The sequence below is a fragment of the Copidosoma floridanum genome, unplaced genomic scaffold (assembly GCF_036245765.1).
Source record: "Copidosoma floridanum isolate Cflo_tuat_1 unplaced genomic scaffold, Cflo_Japanese_pri ptg000004l, whole genome shotgun sequence".
Lineage (NCBI taxonomy): Eukaryota > Metazoa > Arthropoda > Insecta > Hymenoptera > Encyrtidae > Copidosoma > Copidosoma floridanum.
In genome coordinates this window covers 24,153,518-24,172,423 of record NW_028321881.1, presented here as the reverse complement: position 1 = coordinate 24,172,423, position 18,906 = coordinate 24,153,518, and the positions used below count along the sequence as shown (strand labels likewise).

The window sequence follows — 18,906 nt, the reverse complement described above, 5'->3', positions numbered from 1 at the left end:
TATGATGTCCATTCTTGATTTATTAAATTTGCATCCGAGGCCTCCAGATCTTTACGAGCAAATTAAAAAACGCATAATTTCTACTTTTGGAGGCTCGTCGGAACAGCGTCTCCATCAGCTTTTGCGCAACCAGGTTTCACTAGAAGGCAAACCGTCCATGATTTTGAGCAGAATGCGTGCCTTGGAGACAGGATGTGGGGAGGAGGTCCTCAGGATCGTGTTCCTGGAGCAACTTTCTCCCGGTTGTCGCGCAGCCCTTTCGATTCATAATATCACATCCCTGACAGCTTTAGCAGAGGCAGCAGACAGGTACTGTGACTCCCTCGCCTCCGAACACACGAATATCTCCGCTGTCAAAACTCATGCCCAAGCCACGACCAGCACCAAAACTGTTCCGTAGGGAAGATATTGATAAGGAGGTGCTTCGCGAGAACGATCAACACAGATTCTTTCAAGAGCTTTATTCAAGATACCGAAATCAAAGGCAAGGTAGCGCGTGTGGTCCCTACAAAGGCTTGTCGTGTACTCCCTGAATAGACCCTCTCCTTGCTCGCTCTTCCCTTCCCTTGGCCCTAGGGCCCCTCGTTATGAGGTTTTAGGAGAGGAAGCGTAGAGTCTCACCTATACTGCCGTACGTTACACTTCTAAGATTTATTTAATGTTAACGTCATAGCTAACTTCTTGAATAACGGTATTGAAACATTGAAAGATTTAGCTACAAATTCTAAAACTAAACTAATTTTTTTATAGAAACATTGGTTCTGGTCATCATGATATATCAGATTTTGGAAATATAACGAAAAGTTTTGTTGACAATAGCGTACGCAAATCATTCGGAAAACAAGAAGAAATCTGTCATAATAACGATAAAAGTATTAATAAAATAAATGATTTTAACCAATTACTCAATAATACTACATTTTCGAAAGACGAATTTAATGTCAAAACCTAAAATTAATCATATAATAAAATAAATTACCACTAATCAGAAAAAAATATTTCAGAAACTAAGAAATTTCAATCCTCAAAAAATAAAAATAATATTTGAGCAGAAGTTAACCACTCAATAAGTAGTACATTTACCATAATATAAAAAAGAGAATCTCAAAATAACTCAATAGGTAATCATACTGAACCTTAATACTTAAAAAATTTATTAGATAATAGTTTATATTAACTAGACAAAAATAAATTGTTAAAAATTTTCTCTCTTTTTTTGTATGAAGAAGACTACTTTTAATCTAGAGCAAGATTGATGATAGATAAAAAACGTTGTGAAAAAATAGAACTTTTATGTCGATTTCATTGTTAGGAATAACTATTTTAGGTGTATAAAAAATCCTGAAAGTTATTTTGAAATAATAATTTACTTATGAACTTATGGTACGTCGATTAAAATACAAAGTTTTGTGGATATAATAAGTCTTTACATGACAATTGTTGTTTAAATATCTACAAACGTGTGATATTTTGGTGATTGTTAAAATTATTCGAAATTGAATATTTAATTCTCAGGAACAGTGAATTCAGGTATATCTTAGTTATTATGTTATCAAAATAGTGGTATTAAAAGAAATCTACGAAACCTTGTGTAAATTGAATCGAAAAAAAAGAAAAAACTAAGTATAGAAAATCAATAATACATTAAATAATAAAAATTTAAAAGAAACATTTTATAGTACTTTAAATAAGAACAATGATTTATGAGTCAATCCTGCGTTTTATGGTGAAATGAGTTATGAGTGTATGTATTGCTCAGCAATATTTTGGTCAGTAGAAAGAAAGAAGTAAACGTGTTGTCATAAGGGTGAATTTCATCTTAGTCCGTTAAGAAAATATGATTGAGAATGCAAAAAACTTTTACTTGATGATAAAAATTTTAGAATACTTGTCACATAATACAATAATGTGTTTAGTTTTGCATCTTGGATACATAAAAAAATAGAACCAAAAAAAAGTGTATGTAATATTACAAGTCAAAGATAAATTTTACACATTGCGAAAAACACATTGAATTCTAATCTTAATAAAAAACCAAAAAATAGTGAACTATATACACATATAATGATGATGATTGAATTGCTATTGATCCAAGAATGAAATCTATAACTTATAGTAAAATTCTTAAAAATTACATTGAAACTTTGACAAAAATTAAGAAGGAAAATCCAATAGAAATAAAGTACAAACATTTATATCCAATCACAAAAAAAGAAGAACTAATAAGTAATAAAACGACTTTCCTCAGAAAAACTGACCATCAAAAGCATTCGTACAATAAACATCGACTCCAGAATGGGGTGCTATTAAAGTTTAAAACTCTGGACCTCCAGAAAGCTTTAATCTTTGTGCATACCCAAAAGAATTACGTAATAATTATCTCAAAGAAGCATTTTCAATAAAATGTTTTATTGTACCAATCTTATGGTGTGTTTCCAGTATTATTCCTCTTAGGAAATTTAGGGTAAAGTACTGGTTATTTTGAAAATGACATAAAAAAGACTGTAAAACTGACTATGTTACAACATAATTCCTATAGACTGTCTTACTGACTGAACAAAATGCATTTGAATTAATTATCATATAGCAGACGGCTGACACAACAATTTTATATTATTTTTACTTCTACATTTTAATTGAATATAACCATTTTAATTATTTAAGATATAATTTGAAAAATTTAAGAATTAAATGTTATCAAGGTTTAATTGACGCAATTGTTAATAGTGCATTTAACATATCTCAAAATTTCGATACAAACAAAAAAATTAAAAATCTATATACACTCCCATTCTCATATATTGGAAGTCCAAGATGAATGCAGACACATTATCAAGATGCAATGTCTATAATTAAAAAATCTGGCAGCTCAGGTTTATTTATATCAATAACCTATAATCGTTAATGGAAAAAATCATAGTTAATTTTACTAAAATTTTCCAAAAAACAGCACAAAATGATATTCAAACCATAATATTTAGACTATTTTACTCAAAATTATGATCAGTTTTGAATGACATCCTTAAACCAATATATTTGGTAAAATATAAGCGTACGTTTATACCATCGAATTCAAAAAACGTGGTCTACCTCATGTAGAGATTTCAAAAATTTTGCATCCTAATAAGAAAATTATAAGACGTAAATAAATTGATGTAATTATTTCATCTTAAATTTTTTCTGGTAATACAACACTTAAAAAATTAGTGCAAGTGATTATATACAAGCTTCATGGACCTTATGCAGAATAAAGTCCTTGTATAATTGATAAAAAAATGTACGAAAAATTATTGAAAATCTTTTACAAACGTATTTTTATTTCAGATGAGTGGTTACCCTGAGGAAAGAGGAAAAAATAGAACTTCCAAACAGCATGTTTATTAACTGTAGAGAAAAGATAAAATTTTAGCAGGAAATTCAATGGTTGTAACGTATAATAAGTTTTTATTGATAAAATATGAACGTCATATTAACATTAAATTCTGTGCGTCTATTAAAATCATAAAATATATATTAATGACTACATACATGAAGATAGCGACGAAGCATGCATAATAATTGAAAAATTAAAAGACCAAGATAAAGAAATATTTGATAATATTAATAGTTACATTGATGCTAGATATGTAGGTTCAATCAAAGCAGCTTGGAGATAACAAACAGAAATTTGTATTCAAATTAAATAATATTCAACTGTTATAGAAAACTGCGAAACACAGTTAACAGCTTAGTTCACATCAAATAAACATAATAACTTTCCAAAATCCATAAAGTATGTGAACATTCCAGAATACTACATTTTTGATAATAAATTAAAAATTTGGCAAAAAAAAAGAATGTCATAATAAATACTGCAATTAGTAGATTGAACATTGTTTCTCTAAAAAATCATAAAAGATTCTATGAAACTTGCATCAAATAAAGAAACTGGTTGAAAATTGCTCAAAGATCTTAAAACATATAAAGGAATAACGTATAAGACTTTTAAAGATACTGTGACTGTAATGGGTTTAATAGACAACGATTATTAAAAAAGATGATATTTTAAAAAAAAACATAGCTGTTTTATTTTCATATCAATAAGGACAGGTTTTTGTTTGATTTTAAAGTTCAGAAAACGTTCAAGATGATAAAATATAAAATAAACACAAAGAAATTTTTCACGGAGGATTTGCCTGATAATAAAAATAATTAAGCTCTCTTACATGTATAACAAATTTTGGAATCAAAAGGTAAATCCTGTAAATAATTTAAACTATCCACGCCAAAATGAATAAAGAAATACTTTATGAAAAGTATTATATTTTTGTTTGAAAATAGTATAAAACAGTTTTTTCTGGTCATTATTTGAACTTTTATACATCAAGTTAAACATGTCTTTATTAAAAAATGTTTCTTTATTTTCATAAGATAATCGGGGAGGATCAGGAAAAACTTATTGATATAAAACATTAGCTTTTTTTTTATTTCCAAAAATGAAAAAAAATCATGTCAACGGCTGGGACTAGCACAGCATCAATTTTGCTTTTAGGGGATGACAAGACATAAGACTTTAAGAATTCCTTTAGATCTCAATAGTGTAAAGAGTGCCTCTTCAGAATTTGAGTCAAATAAAAAAAATTGAGACAAGTTAACTGAATTCTATGGGATTATGCTTCGATGATTACAAAAAAAGCATTGAAAATAGTTGACAGAACGTTAAGAAATTCATGTAATACTAAAAAATATTTTGAAAACAAATTAATTATTTTGGGAGGTGATTTTTGTCAGACTCTCCGAGTAATAAGGAACAGTAATACCAAAATAATGATTGACTAAACTATTACATCATTATTTTTATTGAACTCATTTCAAATTTCGAAACTAAATTTAATTTTTGTTTAAATGATAGAATAATTTTTAAATTATTAGTGAAAATTACAAAAGGAGAAGTAAAAACTTTTAACATTCATAAGAACTACATGTCAAATAATGTATGTTCTTAAATATTTACTAATATATCAATGATTGTCCGATAAATAGTATTATACTAACATCACATAACGAGTACACCTATTATTTGAGTAGTTGAATTCCTGAAAAATTAACTGGAGAAATTAAAACGTACAGTAGTATAGATCACGCAACTAATAGAAAAGTTGATAAATAAAACGAAAAAATTTATTTCAACTTTTTAGTGGTAATGTTGAACATTATTCGTAAAGAATAACCACCTCATAAGCTCAATCTAAAAATTGGTACAAGAGCGATGTAACTTGGAAATTTAAGTAAATCAGATGGACTATGTAGTGAAAAAAGTTTACAAATTGCAAGATTACAACAACATAATATAGAAGAAGAAATAATAACTAGAGAAATAATTCGAACTGGAGTCTTGATTCTAAGAATAACTTAAGACACAGAAAACACCTTAACATTACCTTTTATTTTGTATCGTAAGTAATTTTCAATTGTTGTAGCTTTTGCTATGACATTAAAAAAATTTCAAGGTTAAAGTCTTGATAGTGTACGTTTGCATTTAGGAAAACCCTTACTTTTTTCTGGTCAATTATAAGTGGCTTCATTAAGATGCAAAAATAAAAATCATTTATTTATTTAAATAGAAAGAAAAAAATAGAAAAATAGAAAATATTGTATGGAAAGAGACTTTCACGTAGTAAATTGACTTTACTTAATAATTTTTCTAAGTTAAGTGGCTGCATTTATGGCAATCAATTCAAAGTTATAATATTTATAAATATTTTATCAGTTAACAAGTCCACATGACATGATGTATTCTTATCTTATAATAATGTATACTTTTATATATAATGTATACTTTTTTGTTAAAAAAATTAAGTTTCAAATTTTTAGCATAAAATACTTCTAATTTTTGAATTAAAATTTTTCATAGTTCAGTAGCTTAGTATAGATGTTATAAAAAGATTATAATAGTTGTTGTTAGAACATTTAGTTAACTTTATTAATATACGTTTACGTTAAAAAAATAGGTAAAAGACATACGGATTCTTAAAGTTGGAATAATACATACAAATATACATAATAATTGTTAATATATTTTAAAAATATGTAAATTAATATTCTACATAAGACACGTGTATGTATAAGTGTATATATCTTCCTACATTATACAGTTATCTCAGTGGGGTATTCCAGACAACCCCCCACAGCCCTTCACAGACCCCCATTTATCTCCCACTGCACCCCCACAAAATGAGGTAAGACCCGTCATTTTCTTCCTTATTTTGACACGTTGCGGTTATTCTCAAGACCCCCTCTGCCCCCCATAGATACCCGCTCATTTTTTATGACCCCCCCATAGCCTCCCTTCCCACCCCACTACACTACTTTTGGGGAACTTGACAGGGATCATCACGTCTTTCTCGGACCTTGATGTGTATACAGATATGTACGTGTCGTAAACGAATTAATCTATTATTTTAATTCTGCTTCACAATTAAATTAATTCAAGACAAATCTGTTTATTTACCATGATTTATCTTATAGTCAAGAAGAAATTTAAAGTCACAAGAGATTTATAGGGGATCGTGCAAAAGCGTCATTATTATTATATACAAAATAACAAAGTTAAATGTTATATTATATAGTTAACTGTGAGGCCATTCTCAGTAATGTTCCACCATATAAGACCATTTATATTGGTTGTTAAAAAACTATTCATTTATTCTTATTTTACTAAAAGCCACTCAATAAAAATATAATTTAATACATCATTAAAATAGAATGTCATTTATATGTTTATACTGTTAAAATGTTTATTCGTGAAGAATTTTAAGAAATAAGAACATATTCTCTTTTACAATAATTTTTTTTTCGTTCATTTTTCCACACTACCTAAGAGTCACATAGATAGACTTTATACATACAAATTATTAGTAACCATTCTATTTATACAACTTTGTATGACCAGAAACCAATTTATATCAATTGTTTTTTAAATTACCTATAAGTGTAAGGTTCTTGGTGCGCTAAGCATTTTGTTAGCATTTATGATTAACAATGTGTAAAATTTTCATGTGTATGTATTGTATTATCTTGTACATGAGTCAATAATACCAATACATATATTATTTAAAATAACATTTTGTGTATCATTACTACAAACCGTGTAAGTTCTACATTAAAATGACTTATTTCATAAGTCAACTTATAAAGCCCTGTCAAACGAAGAAGACTTAGATATATTCCTATTCTGTTTTTATTTTATGTCGAAATTGGTACAACAAATTAATACAATTAAAATTCATGGAATGTATAGGTAAGTAATAAATTTTTCTACACACATAAGAATATTTGAACAATGTTGTTATTATTAGATACATTAATGGTTACAGTCAAAAATTTCTTTCCGACACGCCATGCGCGGGGACCTCGATTATGAGCCATCTGTTGTGGCCCTAAAAACCTCGATTTACACACCTGACTTACAATTGGTGCTGCGCACTCGTGCAAGTGCGTGTCAAGATCTTTGCAGAGCCACATTAGGTGCATAAACAAACAACAAATGATAAATTCGGGTACTTGAATGTAAGGGAGTTGAGAAACAGCATTTAATATTTAATACTTATGCTACAATGTGTGTAGACGAAGCCGTTGCTAGCAATCAGAAATCTTGTGGAATTCAGCTAAAAAGTAGTAAAAGTACCAAACCTAATAAGCTAGCACACATAAAACGCAGAGAGGAAAAACCTTCGCTTTTTAAGTTTAAGACAAAAATAACAGTACAGTTATTCGTAAAGATAAAAGAAAAACCTTATGCTAAAAAAAAAAGAAGGTACACTGTAACTTGGCAAGGTTAGAATAAATGTATTTAATGTAGAACATATATTATCGTCTCTGAAGTTCTTACGTAAATGAAAGCATTACGTCTTACACCGATACAGGCGTGAAAATCTGGATAATAAAATAGGATTTCTTAGATTTCAAGGTAGAAATAAGTGTCAGAAAAAAGTCAATATGAAAGATGTGACACGTGGAGCATGCGAAACAATAGGGTCGATAAATATGCCCCTTGAAAATCTTACATGTACAGTCCACGTTATCCTACGTGACGTTTCCATGAAAGTAGAAGGCCTAATATGGGACATGTTTAAGTTGTATGTCAGAAAAATTAATGCCACAACAAACACTGTAACGTTACATGTAGTTCAAATGCTTCCGAAAGGGCCAGAAAGTTTTAAGATTGTCACATGAACAAGGGAGGTCACGTATGCATATATGAAGCAAGTAAACGGAAAAACAGGAGGTACCTCCAGAAAAAATAAGAGAGGAAATTTTAAGTGGCAACTATGTTGCATTATACAATGATGATAAGGTGTAGACCAAGCGCCTTGTCTTATATAATATATATACGTGGGGCATTCTTAGTGGACGTGAGACCCCCATCTCGCCAAAAATTGGTGAGTTTTCTGGAAACGTATGATGAGTAAAAATTTAGCTTGTGACCTCTAGTTTTAAATGCAGAGTGGCGATCCCGAAAAATTCAAAATGGCTGACCAATATGGCAACCAGGAGCAGGAGAAAGGACCCAAAAACTAAAATTTTTTTTAATTATTTAGCCCCGAAAAGCTATTAAAAGGGAGGTTTAGAAGTTTTATTCATAAAGACAGTGTAAGTTCACATAGTCATGGCATGTGCTATAATTGAAAACACATTTAACCATCCCTAACCTAAAAAAAAAGATCAATAAGTGAAAAAAACGTGTTTTTGGCAACTGTAATCACTTCTAAGTTACGGTAATGAGTTAATTTCGTGCTAATATCATATATAAACTTTAAAACTATTTTATGTACGACTAAAAATGCCATTGAGCAACCCTAACCTCGAATACGTGACAAAGCTGTTCTACGCTGCAAAACGGTTCCTAGCACGTTTTGGAGATCGGGAAGAGAGTTTTTATTGTGCGTTTGTTATTCCTGATCACTACGTATACAGCGGCTTGGGTTGAAAACTAAAGGCATCGTCCTTAACTTCAAAACACTGACTACCAAAGTTGTTTTCCGCTGTTAAGTATCTTTTTGTACGTGTTGGAGGCAATGAGACATACTAATCTCGCTTATTTGGTGTGGATGAACGTAAACATATTTAAAAACGGTTTCGAACATGATAAACGAACCCTAACGTCAACAAAGTGTTTAAATTTAATAGTAAAAGAGCATAGTAGTTTATGCTAAATTTTGAAGAAAAATGTAAAAATAAGAAACAAACCAACATCAAGCATGCCTTTATATTCAAAAACACTACATATTATACGTTTTTTATTATTATTATTATTATTATTATTATTATTATCATTATTTTTATTATAACAGTTCAAAAATTCTAGAAATAATGTAACAATGTCAAATTTTTTTACCTCTATAACTATTATCCCAAAAATCTATGCAGATGACTGATGATTTTTCTTTTTCCCATTAAATTAGTAAGCAAAAAATGAGATACACGCTTTAGAGCTTATGGAACTACCATTTTTTGTGTACTGCCTTCAAACATCGTAAAACAACGGTATAAAGCGAAAAATTAAATTTTAAAAAAAATGAGTTTCTTGTACACTACTTAAGTTGAATCATTAAAAATGTTATTGATAGAAATAAAATTTTCTTATTTGGGATGGTTATTGAAATAAAACAAAATTTTTTAAATAAAAATCTCTTTGGGAAACCCTAAGATATGATTCATTATACAGCGTTTATTTCATGTCATATTGAAGTGTTGTTGCTGTTATTGCGTTAGAATATCGTCTAATTTGCAGACAATTAGTCTTTTGGACTATGAAACAATGACTTATATGTATGTTGGGGACGCTAGGAGCTTTTTCAAACCTTTGTTTTAATTTTCTTGTCATTTTTCCGTGTCCAAACATGGTGTAGAAAAATGTTTCGATCGATTTAAAATGATTCTTACCCCAATTAAATAGTTTTTCTAGCGTTAAAATGGCATAAGATGATTGGCATAATAAGCTGGTATGGGCTGCTTCTCTCTTGAAGAGGGCACCGATGCCATCAGATGCTCCTTTGCCGTGGGCTGTGGCATGGCAATGCAACTCGGCTGTTACATCAAAGTCTGTTCTGTGGAACATGAGATTGTTTATCTGGTATTTATTTTTAAAATGCTGTTTAGCACCATCGCTGAAATATATAATATTTTTTACTCGGACATTTTTTTTAATGTGTGGAATGAGTTGTGTTTGAACTGTATATACAGCAGATGTGTCATATCGTGTACTATCCGATAAAAATATTAAGCTCTTGTGCAATAATTCTGAATTTTTTTTATAATAGTATACGACTGGGAATACGGTACATTGAGAATTATTGAAATGGAATGCCTGGAAAGCATCCTGAACAAAGTATTTATAATTTTCAGAAAAGTCTAAAACAACAAGTACTTTATGTTCCGCAAGATTTTTCTTTTTTTCTTTAAAAAATTTTGATTGTGCTTTGGCAATATAGCTGTGTGGTTTCAAAAGAAGCAGTTTATGTCCTAATTCTTCGAGATAATCTTGCACATTTATGATTTGGGTTAGCAATGTAGATCTTTCTGTTCCTGTCCAATTGCTGTACTTGATTTCTGTAATATGGTTATCTTTTAACAAGTTGCATACTAATTTCAATAATATATTTATGAAGGGACACTTTTCACATTCATTCAAACTGCATGCTTCAGTGAGATGCTTGCAAGTTATTATTTATAATCCATCCTTATAATTAGTGATTACTGTTTTAGAATTTGATGTTAATTTTTTAAGGTCTATACTATTCAACAACAGCTCACAATTTTGATGTATTGTACACACACACGTTGAATGCGTACCACTAGAGCCTGCCAGAATGCAATTTTTTTTTATCGAGTAACTATAACAATTATAAAAAAAACGGTGTTTACATGTACACTTTCTATTAAGTGTATAAAGTATTTAACGCAGCTTCGTATCTAATAATGTACTAAAGAAGAATCATGTATTAATAATACTATATAATAATTACTATCGGTGTAGTTAAGCACATCTTTAAGAGATTAGAATCACTATTCACAAAAGTATACGAAATCACAGAAAAGAAGAGTAGAAAGTTGTATACAACTAGGAAAACAGTAAAAGACAGTGAAAGGCAGTGAAACATTTCGGAAGTCGAAAAAATCATTCTGTTGAATCATGTAGATTATATGCGCATGTGCCAGGCCTCAAACGGGGGCCGATCTGCTTCGAGAAGTGCGATCCATAAGCATCTGCTCGACGAGCTGATCGGCCCCCGTCCGAGCCCTGGCACATGTGCACAAAGTCGATATAATAGAAGTACAATAATATAAAATGAAGATTTGGATATCCTTTCCAATTTCTTCTATGTCATAGTTAATAACAATAATAACCACAGTACACTACTTAATTTATAGAGCATGATCTTATTTAACTATATAACGGTCAATATTAGGTCATCTCACTGATGATCTCATCAGGACGCTATAAAATTTAATTGTTATATTACAAAGATAAAATACAAAGAAATACTGAACATATAATATTACCTATGCAGTTACTAAAATAGAACGCTGCAATTAACATTAGAGCGCAACCCAATGCTTACATTTTAATAGACAGTAGTAATGTAAATAGATACATATTCGTTAAATTATTAAAATTGGTATGACTGAGTACGAACAAAAGGAGTATGAGATTCTTGCAGTATATAAAAACAAAGTAAGGAACAAACCTTATGCATCACCGCCATAGAATATACACTCTATATAGGTTGCAGTATTTAGGAGTAAAGCGACAGGAATGTAAATACAAATAGCTCCACATATATTTTACCGAACCTGTGTATAAAATGTCTAAAAGTATATATAGATTCTATTTAATAAAATCTACGATTTTAAAAATATTTTTTTCCATACATCCCGCAAAAACCTTATATACACATTATTTAACTTATAAGTATCTAATTGTCTGTTAATGTTATTATTATATAGCGTAATAAATATCATTTTCAAAAATTCTTGCTATAATTTGATGTTTTACGAGCAAATCTCGTAATAGTTTAGTTGCTATTCTATTTTTTCAAACAATGTTCATTTTAATCGCAAATAAACTATAATAATCTGGACAGGTGTGAGTTTTTCTGTTAGTTTTAACTGTACATCTTACCTTTTTATCAATGTTATTGTAGACTCCTTATGCAATTTTACAATTACAGAAACATATACTCGGTATATTAACAATTTTTTACAAAAATGCTTACTAACTTAGTTATTAATAAATAGTCTGGAATGCTTAGTTATTAATGTCAGTCTTTAATGCTCATTATTTTGATGTCTCAGCAATAAAGCAGAAAATTGTATTGATGATTTTATTCTTAGAATTTCGCGCTCTAAATAAGGTATGCGTACAATGGGCTTATTTTTCAACATGCTGTATAATGAATCATATCTTAGGGTTTCCCAAAGAGATTTTTATTTAAAAAATTTTGTTTTATTTCAATAACCATCCCAAATAAGAAAATTTTATTTCTATCAATAACATTTTTAATGATTCAACTTAAGTAGTGTACAAGAAACTCATTTTTTTTAAAATTTAATTTTTCGCTTTATACCGTTGTTTTACGATGTTTGAAGGCAGTACACAATAAATAGTAGTTCCATAAGCTCTAAAGCGTGTATCTCATTTTTTGCTTACTAATTAAATGGGGAAAAGAAAAATCATCAGTCATCTGCATAGATTTTTGGGATGATAGTTATAGAGGTAAATAAATTTGACATTCTTACATTATTTCTAGAATGTTTGAACTGTAATAATAATAATAATAATGATAATAATAATAATAATAATAATAATAATATTAAAAAACGTATTATATGTAGTGTTTTTGAATATAAAGGCGTGCTTGATGTTGGTTTGTTTCTTATTTTTACCTTTTTCTTCAAAATTTAGCATAAACTACTATGCTCTTTTACTATTAAATTTAAACACTTTGTTGACGTTAGGGTTCATTTATCATGTTCGAAACCGTGTTTAAATATGTTTACGTTCATCCACACCAAATAAGCAAGATTAGTATGTTTCATTGCCTCCAACACGTACAAAAAGATACTCAACAGCGGAAAACAACTTTGGTAGTCAGAGTTCTGAAGTTAAGGACGATGCCTTTAGTTTTCAACCCAAGCCGCTGTATACGTAGTGATCAGAAATAACAAACGCACAATAAAAACTCTCTTCCCGATCTCCAAAACGTGCTAGGAACCGTTTTGCAGCGTAGAACAGCTTTGTCACGTATTCGAAGTAAGGGTTGCTCAATGGCATTTTTAGTCGTACAATGAATAGTTATAAAGTTAATATATGATATGAGCACGAAATTAACTCATTACCGTAACTCAGAAGTTATTCCAGTTGCCAAAAACACGTTTTTTTTACTTATTGATTTTTTTTTCAGGTTAGGGATGGTTAAATGTGTTTTTAATCATAGCACATGCCATAACTATTTGAACTTATACTGTCTTTATGAATAAAACTTCTAAACCTGCCTTTTAATAGCTTTTCGGGGCTAAATAATTAAAAAAATTTTATTTTTTGGGTCCTTTCTCCTGCTTCTGGTTGCCATATTGGTCAGCCATTTTGAATTTTTCGGGATCGCCACTCTGCATTTAAAACTAGAGGTCACAAGCTAAATTTTTACTCATCATACGTTTCCAGACAACTCACCAATTTTTGGCGAGATGCGGGTCTCATGTCCACTAAGAATGCCCCAATGTATATTTTTTTTTATTGTTTTTTATAAATTGTACAACTTAAATTATATTTCTGTTGTCTTCTTTTTCTCTCTTTTCTAAGCGTTGCTTTTCTTTTTGTTTTATTCGTGTTTTTGTCTGAGTGTTAAGACGTGCGTACCGCGTTGTGACAGTGCCGTTACTGTGATATAGATTTGGAGACAAGTGCCTGGTTCTATACGAAGTTAAAATCACGGAAGAGAATTGCGCGGACCTTTATTGTTTCTTTGTGCATGTCAGTGATTTAGAGAAATAGATAGATGTATTAATTGGGGGAGAAATTATTTTTCATCGCGTAGCGACAAGTCAAGCAAAGTTAGCGTCGAGTCCACGCGTCACCCGTTGCGAAGATGAATCGTCCGCGTGATATTGGGCCCGTGGAACCGCAGTTACATGCCAAGATCATGCGTGACGTGGCTTACACCCGTGAGCAAAAAGCTTTTTGGTGGCTGATCTTTACGCTTTTCTTAGAAGTGGTGTTACCCCAGCTGGACGGTCAGGGACTGACATAAGAGGGGGATGAGTTTGCGCTGCGAGACAGATACTTGCGGTATCTAATGCTTGAGCTGGAACCGGAAAACGAGCTTATCCCGCGGTATTAGTGTGATTTTGCGCAAGCCAGATTTAAAGATGGCGACGAGTCAATCACGGGGGCCAAAGTTAGTGATCATTCACAGATGTTAAGGCCGAGCAATGAGCCACGAGGGAATAGTACCATGAGCATTCCTAGTCGAGGGAGGGCAGGAAAAACTGTAGTGACCAGTGGGGGCAAATTCGACCATTCTGCCCACCGAGGAGACGTCACTTGAAGATTGGGAGTACGGAGCTATGATGAAGGCGATCGCGGGTTGCTGAAAGCACCACGAGTAGATTTACTGCTTAATCGTAGCGATCGAAATCTTAGCGCCCAGGAGCCGAGTTTTGCACGTGTCGTGACGTGTTGTGACACGTCGTGACACTGTTGGATGTCGTTAAGCGACATTATGAGTTGTCCACTCATCGCCTTGTGATACTCCGGAAGTAAGTTCCGATACACAGCTTAGGTAATCGTCTCCTGGGACGGTGGCCTGACAAAACACGACACGATGTATCGAATATTAGTCTCGTAGTCGTTCACTTTCTCCACTTTTTCTTGAGTCTGGCATTGCAGATCGTCTAGCAAATTTCCTCGGTCATACTTGCCCACAAAATGCCGCTTAAATGTTCGCTTAAACCGCCGCCAGGTCACGACTTTGCCCTTCACGGTCCCAAATTAACGGCTTACTCTTTGAAACAGGATCACTGCCACGGCGCGATAAACCTCGCTTTCGCTGGTGCTCACACTTACATGACAGTCTTACAAGCACTCGAGAAAATCCTCTACATCTTTCCCCTCATCCTTTTCCGAGAAATGGAGTTCCCAATTCTGGAGGGCCTTTGAGGCCCGGTTCTCACGTGGTTCAGCCGATCTCTCAGCTTGACCCCACTCCAACCTATTGGCAAGTTGCCTATTAAGGTAGTTGGCCCGCCAACCAGTGAACTCCACTTCGCTCTTGCTATACGAGGTTGACTGGCTGCTCAACGCTCGCTCGCTGGCTTGAGGGTGCCATTCTTCTCCCCGATCGTCCTGCATCTTCTCCGGTCTGATCGGCCCTCGCTGTCACCTACGCTAGTCTTGTGCGCGATTACGCATGTTCCTTGTGCTCGGCAGTCAGAAACCTCTCTCTCGTGGTTGGGGGTTTGAAGGTCTCCTACGCACGTTATCCACAGGGCTCAAAGTGGTCGAAGATGGGCCAGCTTTGCAAAAAATTGGCGTGAATTGTTGGCCCTGAGGGCCGGGGACTCGGGCTCCCGTTGACTCTGCGGCAGAACCTTCCGGCCTTAAACGGTGAGGAGAGACAAGAGTCCAGCCTTCGCTATCTGATAGCACGAGTTCTCGCGATTAATCAGAGAAATTTTCTCCCTCATACGCGTGCTCCACCTCATCCTCGACCTTCTTTACAAGTACCCTTGGCTGCGTCAGAGGCTTCCTCGATGGCAGCTGCTTCCATGGAAGTTGGAAGGCCTCAGTCTTACTATCCTATTTTTCCCAACGTAGATTGAGCCCCCGTAACTTGGCCATAGCTTGCGCATAAGTTTCATCGAGGCACTGGTCACTTAACACATCCTTCTTCATCGCGACACCTCCTGGACCTGGAGATTCATTAACCCATTCTGCCGCAAGCAACGCTCAGAAAAAAGAGAAAAAGAAGAAAACAGAAATATTGTATTAGTTACACAATATATAGAAAACAATAAAAAAAATTATATATATGTATATTATATAAGACAAGGCACGTTAGGCCCTGTTCTCTCCCTGTAAATGAATCACGTAGGTAAACAAACGCGAATGGCCCCTAAGATGGCCCCTACTCGTACCTAGAAAACGAAAATTGCACGCACAAGAAAAACAAACGCAATGAAAAAATACGCTCATTCGTTTACCTGAAAATTGGGCGCTCTTATCAAGCCTGTCCAATTCATGCACACGCTTAATTTCTCCAAGCCTAACCACGTCTCTCTTTCACTCTTTGACTATCCGTCTTTTTTCCCTCTCCCCTGACTAACGTTCGTACTCGGTGACACCTAACATAAACTCTCCTATAAACTGGTAATTTTTTGGTGGTTTAAAATAAAAGAATCTGATCAATGCAGTGAAGTTATGTAAACACAGATAATACTCCTGCATTGACAACGAACATGACGTAACTTCACCAATATTAAATAAAATACGCGACGACACTAGTAACACGCAAAAGTGACTATCCTACCCATGACACATTTACTTACGGCTCACGGCAATTCTAAAAAAAATTTTGTGAACAGAGAGATACTATTCACGCCCTAGTACACTGATTCTGGTTCCCCAGTTAAATAGCCCCACGTCAAGCACCACTTTGCGACGTTGCGTTTTTTTGCCCAGCGACACGTAGAGTGTCCTGGCCAGGGTGGTCCCGAAGCAACACTCAAAGACAAAAGTTATCACTGCTGTCTGCACTGGAAATGACGCAAAAAGTACTGGACCTAAAACGCGAAAAAAACTTCCGTTTAACGATGTTCGTGGCTTGGCCAAGCTCAGCTAGGCTCCTGGAGACTCTCACCTAGAGGAAGTCCTGCCGGGGGTAGCCCGTTGGAAAGCAAGCTACCCTCCTAGAAAGAAACGGGCCCTATGCCCTGAAAGAAAGCGCTGTCCGGCACTGGTTCACAAATAACGACTTGAAGTGCCGATTACTCGAATTATTAGATTCACTTTGTTCGTTATTACACTTACGCAGGTGTCTAGGCCCAGAAAAGCTCATCGCGATCCGGCGCTATGCCACGGCACGAATGCCAACAATTACGCGTCTCTCTCACCCACTCTCGCCCTACAATTTCTATGACTCACGATCCCAGGGGCTGGCTTCCACGGATTGCCCTGGCTACACGCGGTTGATATACACACACACACACATTTAATCCCACGCACTACTTCTCATGACGATACTACCCGCTACTTTACCTCGGGGTTTACCATAGTACTCTTCTCTTCTGCGGCTATTCAGCTGGTGACCTTGATCTCGCAGTGCAACGGATGACGGTGGTGGTTGATCCGGGGTCGTCGGGTGCAAGGTCGGGTACGGCTGGCTGATCGTGGTCGCTGGCTCTCCTTGTCCATCTCTCTTTCTCTCTCGATTCTCTCTCTCAATTAACCACCGAAAAATGTGAAAAACTCGGGAGCTCTCCTTTGCTCGAATGCTACTATTACAGTGACGCGTTAGGCCCACCAATTAGTGCAGCCTAGCGCATTACCGCCATATGTCTTCGTACATAGGTATCGACAGTCATACTAGCTACTCCTACTCCTACACATATACTCCCGCTCATTCTTTCTGACGCGGCGCTGTTTACAACAATAGACGACGATAGTTTTGGTACATATACGTGGCGCGGCGATTACAAGCATATATACATGTGTAATGAGGTACTACAAATCCGTATTTACTAAGTACATGTGTGTGTGTTTTCGTACGCCGTACTCTTGATGCATGTGTTCCCGCAACTCTCTTGTCTTCTTTCCTCTCCTTGGCGCTACTCTTGTATCCAGTTACTCTCACGTAGTACATGAAACACACAGACCTGGACCTTTATTAGCTTTTTATAAATATAAATAGATTCCACCTTGATGACGCGTTTTGGCGTTTAATGCTAAAGGGTCAGAGGAAAATGACTCCGTCATTACCTGGTTTTTTTTGACGTGTAAGAATATTTGAGCAGCTCATAATCCATGACCACTGTAAATTTTTAGACAAACGGATAAGATCAAAACTGTTCTTTTGCATATACTTTAAAAAAAAATTCTTTATCATTTGTTTTCAAGCATCTTGAGGCATACCCGTATGGGTTGTCTTTTTCTATTTCTCATTAACTTATTTTTACTCAAATAGTATAGTCTGATGCGTCTGTTCTAACTACAAATTGTTTTTCCAGATTAGTAGGTTTAAGTACAGTCTCGTTGCAAAGTGCTTATACAAGAATTTTTAATGTTTGTTGATGCTGCTTTTTTTACTTGAACTGAGTCTTATTCTTACAAAAAATTTGCAGTGGTTGAGTCATTTTTCTATAATTTTAAATTAATATTCTGTAATATCTGACAAATTTAATAAATTGTTTTTTTTTCTGCATTTATGGATCTTGGATATTTTTCTGCAGCTTTTATCATTTTAAGATTGACTTTTACTTGTCTGTTTCTTATGGTAAGCCCTTACACTATCGCTTTACTTGTCAAGGATGTGCACTTTTTGGCTAATTTCTAGGTTCTCTTTCGACACTTATTCTGAAAACCTAATAAATTATTTCTCATGTTCCTTAAGGTTGGAAGCAAACATCTTCATGTCGTTAGAATAAATCTCTATTTTCTGTTCCTGCAGATCTGTTAGTGCCAAATTCATGGCTTTTCAGAAAGTATTTAAAGAGTGAGTATAGCCTATAAGCATTCTTTCATGCTAATGATGCCCATCCTGTTCAGAAAAAACTGTTTTATGGGCGTCATTCTTACGTATCTCAATTAAAAAAAGCATTGTTTAGAGTTAATAACTGTTGTGTAGTATGGTGATGCCAGATATTTAACTA

General features: G+C 33.7%; 1 protein-coding gene across 1 annotated transcript in view; it reads left to right on the top strand.

Moving 5' to 3' along the window:
• Window positions 1-18,906, top strand: part of LOC106645530 (protein unc-80 homolog) — a 676,041-nt gene that overhangs the window by 361,456 nt on the left and 295,679 nt on the right. The window contains exon 12 of the mRNA XM_089596422.1: window positions 11,633-11,660. Coding sequence (XP_089452548.1) covers window positions 11,633-11,660 — 28 coding nt within the window. The remainder of the gene's footprint in view (window positions 1-11,632; window positions 11,661-18,906) is intronic.